The sequence below is a fragment of the Lutjanus erythropterus genome, chromosome 17, assembly GCF_056507025.1.
Source record: "Lutjanus erythropterus isolate fLutEry1 chromosome 17, fLutEry1.hap2, whole genome shotgun sequence".
In the NCBI taxonomy this organism is placed as follows: domain Eukaryota; kingdom Metazoa; phylum Chordata; class Actinopteri; order Lutjaniformes; family Lutjanidae; genus Lutjanus; species Lutjanus erythropterus.
This window is the reverse complement of record NC_139333.1, coordinates 8,682,170-8,690,478: the sequence shown is the minus strand read 5'-3', so window position 1 is coordinate 8,690,478 and position 8,309 is coordinate 8,682,170. Positions and strand designations below refer to the sequence as shown.

Here is an 8,309-nt window from a genome sequence, read left to right as displayed (position 1 = left end):
ACGAGCAACAAATGTGAAAGCCCGCCTCGCTGAAATATGGAGCAAGGGAGCGAAACAGAAGGAAAAAACAAATCAGTGGCATATTTTGCCAAAATCCCTCCACTCCCCTGAGCGCGAGCGGTTTTGTCGGCCTTCCAATGAGGCTATTTCAACGTGATGACAAACACCTATCCTGGCCAGGTGTCCTCCCTCACTGTTCTGGGCCATGTAATCCTCTGCTTAAATCGGTGTGAGCAAAGGATAGAGAGCGCTGGCCGTGTTCCCAAAACTCCCCTCCTCCTCCTCCGTCTTGGCACGGCATCCAGCTCCCCGCCAGAGAGGAGACACCTACGGGAGTCCTGTGGAAGTGTGTGTATGTGTGTGTGCGGTGCTTACACAACCTCACTCACTCTCACACACACAAAAGCTCACACTCTTTATCATACGCAGATTCTGCAGGAATCATTAGCAAAACCAGCAAAGGGAATTTCACACAGGCCGGGCAAAACATCACTCAGAGCGTGCACCCCAGGGGTCTTCAATTAGACCCTAAATACCTCAGTGAGTATCCAGGGGTCCTAATTACTTCAGACTGCTGAAAATGGCCGCAGGCCGCCTAAGGCCGAGGGCTTACCGAGGATATGCCTGTTTAGAATAGATTCTGGCCCTGAGATCAGTCGGGTTTTCCTCTGTTGTCGGTCTACAGCATCAGACAGAAGAAGCAGTCTCTGTGCATCAGAGCCGAGGCAGAGCTGGCTGCTGGTGGTGGTGGTGGTGTTCAGGGGATGTATTTATAGCAGGAGAAAGACTGCAGGATTAATTCTCCAACCAGAAAGCACAGAGAGAGAAAGAGAGATAGAGACAGCGGCAGAGGAGGGCCACAGATCAAGAGAGGAAGAGTTAAAAATATAGTGAAAGATACATCAGCTCAAAGCAGCAGCGTACACACTGATTCAACGCAGAGCGCACACACAGGGGGCACAGGGACAGATCGATCCCAGGAACGTTACAGTGCATTACAGAAGCGGTGACCTTTTCCTAAATCGGTACAGATAGACAATAAAGGGCAAACGAGAAGACAGACAACGTCTAAATACATTCCTTACAGCCCCTGGGACGCATGAGCACACACACACAAGAGGAACGTTTAAACATCATCGCCAATTACCCAGCAGTCATTTCAATACGACAGTCAAATCCTCATTACATTCCAAAGCAGGGTCGGTAAAACTTTGTCAAACAGATCTGCGTCAAACCACAGATCCAATTCCACTTACAAAGAATTAGCCTCTATCAGAAAAAATAAAAAAGTAAGGCAGGGCTTCAACACAGTTGATGCCGAAAATAAATTTGAGAGAAATCATCCGATTTGAGGGAAACTATCGTTCATACAGACTGCAGCAAACCCACACATTTTACAATACATGCACGGAGTGGGCTGCAACTTCAGGGCAGCATTTATTATGCAGACAAAGACATATTATACATCCTAGCGTATAAGCGAAAAGGTTCCAGGTTTGAGAACTGAGCAAACCAAACTAAACACTTAAATCATACTACAGCTGTCTCCTAAAAAGATGTGTTCAACTTTTATGTGCACTTCTGATGACATTTCAGCCACTCTTCACTTTCATGCTGCTATCCAGGATAAAACTCTTCCACTATGTTGAGTCGTCCTGTCCGTTCAGTGAAGATGTCTGCAATGGCGGCTGCAGACCCGCAAACCTCGACTGCACTGCTAAACGGACATGTACACAGGCAAGTGCGGACACCACAGACCCACTGTGTTTTTGAGACGGACGCAACGTGGCCACCTGGAGGAGCCCAGCAAGGCTCTGGGTTATCTTCTGCCCTCTGCTTAGAAGAAGTGAATTTACAGCTCACAGCAAAAAAATATATTACGCTGGCTTTTATTTGATACTGAGTACCAGCAAAATTTGTTGTTGCACATTTCGAATTCCTCATTAGCATAATTATCACACATTAGCTCGGGCTAACTTGGTTCTTTATAACAGGGGTTCTCAAACTTTTGTAACTTAAGGCCCACTTCTGATTGTTAAGAAAAATGCTGAGGACCACCTTCCAAAAACCAACTGTCTCTTCCTGATGACGTGTCTTGATGGTGTGATGGTATTAAAATGTAACTGGTCTCTGAAATTTTACATTTTAATAGGCCGTTTTTTATTCATGTGAACTCTGAAGCACATTTGGATATAAAATAACAAATTTTGCAGATTACTAGAAAAAGAAATAATAATATGACCATTGACTACTATGGGGGCCCACTAGATGGCGCCCAGTGAACCGCAACCCCGTGGCTGACAATGGCTGGTATAAATATTACATCATACCAATGTGCAAGTTTTCAGCTAGCAAAATAGTCAAGTTAAGTTAAAATTTTATTTATATGGCACCTGATCGCAACAAGTGTTTTCTCAGGGCATGCTTCATACAGAGCAGGTCAAGACCGGACTGTCTGTAATATTATTTAGAGACCCAACCAAGATCAAACACTCACGTGACAGTGGCAAGGGAAAACTTCCTTTTAAATAATAATGAAATTTAATTGTACTTTGGTTTGGACTGGTTTGAGATGTCTTGCTCAACTTCACCAATTTCTATCAATAAAAATGAACAACTGTGGAACAACATCATCCACATTGCTGTGTGGGTGGCAATACAGCCGGTCCAAGGATAACATGGCATTAACCTTATGACTTTGTGGCACTCCGCCCTAAACCATCCCAATCGAAATCCTTTAGATAAATCACAGAACAGACCGAAAGTTGTGAAATGTAAAAATGCTGGGTGAACATGCTTGAGAACCCCTGACTTGGATAATAGTATCAAGGATCGCCTTTGCTCCCTGAGGAGCCACGGGGGACTCATGTGCCCCCGCTGCTAAAAAAGTCTATTTGTAAGACCTTTAAAGATTTGATATTTACAGACATGGAAATCAGCTGTGATCAGCTGGGAAACCGACAACAGAATAAAGAGGGGAAAGAAAGATGAAAGGGGAACAACAGAGGAGAAAAAAATGAAGCAAGGAGGAGGGGTGAAAGAGCGGTAAGTGCGAGCAGCATCGCGGACAACGTTCCTGAGGGGAGAGGAGGACTTAGCATCTCAATTAAAACGGCGGCAAACAAGGAAAGAGGGGAGAATTACGATGTGAAGCAACAGACAAGGCAGAAGGGACGGGTGGATGGAGGGAGGAGGAGGCGTGGGATGGAGGCAGACAGGGGAGAAAGGAGCAGAGGTAATCCGAATGACATTAACACACACACACACACATACAGCACCTATGAGAAAAAACAAAGGCTGAAACCTCCAGAGCAGAGCCAAGGAAACATTCCTTCCCAAAGCTCACACACACACACACACACACACACACACACACACACACACACACACACACACACACTCATGTATGTTGCCTTCACACCAAGAGAGAAAGACAGACAGTCTCCAGTGCCTCCTTTCTCCCTTCCTCCTGCTCTCCTCCTCTCCGGAGAGGTGAATCAGTGCAGGACTGTACACTTATGAATCAATAATACACTTCAGTGGCAGGAATGATTCAATAAGGCTCTGTGGCTTGAATAGACTCCACCCCGCCACGGCTGCCGCTCACCCCCGAAGAATAGGCGACCGCTCGATAAACAGCCACTCCAGGTGTGTATCAATAAACTAATTATAACACGCAGACCCCTCGCTGTAGGCGCAGTCATGTGAGGTCAATAGATTTTCATCACTCACATTCATTATGAATAATCGATCGGAAGCCAACACCGGCTCAGAGGAATCAGACCGTGACGTGGGAGCAGTAAAGCTGGAGAACATGGGCTTGACGGGCAACGCAGACACATACACACACACAAAGTCCTGTCAGGTGACTTTGGGTGCAGCTCCCATGGGACCAACACACACCTCAGATCAGGCCTTTTGGTGTTGGGGTTTTCACATTAGGTATGAGGTTTTGTACTGAGCCTGAGTACGACTGCTCCCCCTCTCCACTCCCCATCCAATCAGCTTTCAGATTAATACCTGGACCTTAGTACACTTGTATCATCATCTACACAACATTTGTTTATGTTACTGCCATAGTGTAGAAAAGTATGATCAATTTTCCTGAGTTGGGAGGTCGTCCTTCCGACTTTGGTAGGTTCATGAGCTTTTAAGTCGTAATGTGGAATTGATGTGTATGCTGTGGCACTACAATCCCTTCAGGGACAGTTCATCCCAAAATTAAAGATCCATACTTTTCCTCTGGCCTGCAGTGCCATTTATCCGTCTAGTTAGTTTTGGTGTGAGTTGCACAGTTTGGAGATATCAGCTGCCTTCTCCTGAATATAATGGAACTAGATGGCACTCGGTCTGTGGAGCTCAAAGCGCCAAAAAATACATTTAAAAACCTCAACCGCAATGTCCCTTTCCAAATATCATGACCTGGTTACTCCAGATAACCCACAGACCTTGTTGTAGATTCTGCCATAGAATCTACAGCTGATATCTCCAAAACTCGATAACTCACACCAAAACTGTCTAGATGAGTAAACAGCACTACAGGGGAGGTGAAAAATATGTATTTTTAATTCTGCGGTGATCTGTTCCTTTAAACTACTTAAATATAGCTTTACCTGACTTGTTATCTGGGTTCATTCTAATAAATAACTGTTCTAACTGATCTAGTTCACTGACGGTTGCAACCTCATATATATTACAAATTACACGTGAGCAAAAAAGAGAAAAGATATGCAATACGTGAATTAATAAAAGCTCATCAACTTGATATTTACTTCCATCCGCCATGTTTCTGCATATTTGACAACAAATTTCCCTGACTTTTCAAGCTGTTGTTTCAATGTGAATTTTCCCACATGGGAAATAATTTATCTGATCATTTGAATACCACTTGAATGCAGGACTACAGTGCATTCACATGCTCCTCAGATGGTTCCCACTCTGTATGGAGAGCAACTAACAGTTAAAACCTATTGCCATGCAGTCAACCAAACATTTACGTTAGTCTGCCATGTTTCAGCGTATATGACATAAAGAGAAAATAACATTTTCTCCTACTTAAGGGTGCTCACACATTAATTTTCCCTGTCGGAAACTCATTTTCCTGATTATTCCAAAATCACACCACAGCAAAATCATTCACTGGAGAATAGGAAGAGGGTTGATCAATGCACACACACACACACACACAAGGAGGCCATGTGCTCATGGTTCCACGTCTTGTGGTCATTCAACAACCCTTGAGGTCAACTGGAGAAGCAGCTCAGCCCAGCAGGTGTTTCTTACCTGTCACAGGTGAAACGATGTGCGCATGAGCCGTCTCAAAAAAAAATAAAAATAAAGGATATTGGTTGGTGACAATCTTGAGGCACCAGCTCCGAGGCCGGGTGGTTTGTTTCAGGTAGAAGAAGACCACGGGGGCCGTGTCGGGGTAGGGCAGGTTCTCCCCGCAGCTCTCCTCCCCGGCCGTGGAGATCCCATCAGGCGCCGGGGACGCCGGCTCCACCACCACCTCGCCGCGCTCCCCTACACCGGACAGGTCGTTGAGCCGGATGAAAGTCCTCGGCAGAGAGGAGCGACCCTCCGAGCCCCTGGCGTCGGGGACCCCGGAGAGATTTCCCCCATCCTCGGCCATCATTCACCTCCTGCGGGCATTAGGCGACCATAAACATATGATTAGATACAGTAAATATAGCTGACAAGCGTGGAAATACTTGCAGAGCGCATTATCGAGAAAATATGTGCATTTAATTTAACCTTTGAAATATAATCTACCAACTTTGCATTTAGTGGAAAAACACCCTCCTGCACAAATACTCAAATAATTTTAAATATTCTAGAAACAGGCAACAGTAGGGAGAGGTGGAGGTGGTGGAGGGGTTATTTTAGGAAAATATGCGCACACCTCACCGAAAAATGATTGCATACGTTTCACAAAAATGTTACCAAACGAATTTTTTGATGGATGTAGATCCAGTTGGTATATGTTTGCAGTTAAAAGCTGGTAAATAGAAGGGAGCTTCTAATGAGCCTTCAAAATTCATCGCATTCCTTTTCATGAAAAACAATGCCAAAATCTCCCTCTCATCAGCAACAACAGCCCCCGACTGCTCTAATTCATCTCCAAACTTCAGCTTAATCAATTCAATATCAACAATACATTCATTTTGAAGTAATTAGCAGCAGTAATCTCTCTAAATGAGTGCGGGAGCATCTTTCCGTTCGATTTTATTACCTGTAATGGACTCAGTAGATGTGCCCAAAGCGCGCTCAGTCATCGCATGATCAGTTCCTGTCGTGGCTGTAAAGTCCACACCAGCCTGAAGAAAAAAAACACCCGCTTGGTAAAGAAGGAGAGACGAGGAGGGAAGAGATAAAGAAGAGAGGAGCAAAGGAGGGGGAGAGGAGAGAGGAGAGAGGGGCTTGTGGGTTTGGTGCGTCTGGCGGAGCGTATAGTTTCCAGGTGGTGCGCGGCTGCGCCGGGGTGCGCCCAGGCCCCGGTCTCCGGTGTCCAAGCTTCTCCAGGGGCCTCAGCAACACTTCATAACCATCCCCTCCGATCAGAAATCAAAAAAGGAGTCGGGAGACGCGGGTCTACTTTTTGCAGCTGCAGGTAAAATATTAACGCCGCGCACAAACTTCTTGATGGTTCCCTCCTCCTCCTCCTCCAGAGCAGATAACAAACCTCCCAAAAAAGGAGAAATAACGACAATTAATAAGCTGTTTGTTTCCCCGCGTTTTCCTCCGCTGTTTTCCCTCCTTCAAATTAACAATCCAGTACTTTTCGTTGCATCCACAGGCGGTTTTTCAGCGCATTTTCCCCGCATCAGTGTTTTAAAGATCCATGGAGATGCTGCTGTTCATCCTGCCGCTGAACACAAACAGGCGTCAGAGAGACACGCTCCGATGTTTTTCTAAATATCACCTCCCCTCTCCATTGCCGCTCTCATGAAGGCTCCTGCTCTCACTCGTGTCTCCTCCACACTGTGTTCGGTCGGTTCCGTCCATCAGCAAAGCTCACACACACAGCTGGATGGGGGATCCTAACTTCTCACTCCCCGCCCCTCTCCGCTCTGCGCCAATCACAGCGCGGCCTGAGTTGGAGAGCCATCCTCACTGGCCGAGGTGGGTGTCAGTCTGAGCCGTGCGGCGGGGAGGAGGGGGTGAAACAGCTGGAATCTTATTGTCAGCTGTCAGCCAATCAGAGGCGAGGGAGCGGTGGTATCCAGCAGCATCGGAGTGCGATTGGTGCAGAGCTTTATTAAGGGGAATTTTGAGGGTAAAAGTTGCCAGACTTTCCAATTAGCAGAGAATAAATAGTTAGTAATGGCTTTCAGTGGTTATAGAAGAAAAAAGAGAGGGGAAAAAAGAATAAAAGAATAATTCGTCATTATTGTGCAATCACAGAAAAATGAAATGTAATAATAATAATTAGATTATTATTTTCACTTAGGGTTGCCAGATTTGGGGACCCCAGGCCCTGGAGGAGTGCTCTGACATGTATGCTGGTGGCCACTAGGGGAAGATGTTTCCCCAGGCTTTTCTGCCTCTCTTACACACATACACACACATATTCTCACAGTACCCACAGCTGGTTTGGGGAGTAATAGCCTGAGGCAGAACAGAGAGTTGTACTCTGTAGTTTATAAGTGACAAAGTGTCTCTGAATTACAATGCTGTCCACTGTTGCACCTCTATCTTTATTCACATTCTAAAGGTGAGATAAAATGAAAAATGCCTTTTTAACCTTTTAAGATCACATACCCAGTCATACCGTGCACCTGTTTAACATTATGTGCCAAAAACAATACAAAAAAAATAATTTATTTGCATTTTCATGTCAAAACCCAATCATGTTTTCTTCCTGTAACACAATACATGATGTGTGCTTATGTAAGCTAGAACCAAACAATTTCAAACAATAAAATCATGACCTGTCTGTCAACTTTTAGCGGTACATAGCAAAGGCTAATACTCATTAGTTAGCTTGCCAGAAACAGTATTGTACGTTGGTGTGTCTTCGGATGTTTGCCACACCAAACTCTGTTCTGTTTCTACACCCCCAGAAAAGTGGTTATGGGCCTGCTGGCTAGAATTTATTCACTTTGGAGAAAGTGGTATCTGTGACAGCAGATTATTCACTAATTTGGGTGAAACTGGATCATGTTTTATGGATAAAATGCTTTCTGGTTTTCCCTCTGATGTCGTACGGCTCAGCTTCAACTCTCGGGTCAGGGTTTCTGCTAACTTAGATGCCATTAGCAGTTGTTACATTATTTGGGGAAGCACAAATAATGCAATGGAAACAGATA

General features: G+C 45.1%; 1 protein-coding gene across 1 annotated transcript; it reads right to left on the bottom strand.

Moving 5' to 3' along the window:
- Nucleotides 1–5,260: 5,260 nt before the first annotated feature.
- On the bottom strand, nucleotides 5,261–6,995 carry LOC146311685 (voltage-dependent T-type calcium channel subunit alpha-1G-like). Its single transcript, XM_084741527.1, has 2 exons — nucleotides 6,233–6,995; nucleotides 5,261–5,642 (listed from the first exon to the last, which is right to left on the bottom strand). Exon 2 carries the CDS (start codon nucleotides 5,633–5,635, stop codon nucleotides 5,261–5,263), a length of 375 nt encoding a protein of 124 aa, XP_084597653.1. The 5' UTR covers nucleotides 5,636–5,642; nucleotides 6,233–6,995.
- Nucleotides 6,996–8,309: the final 1,314 nt, after the last annotated feature.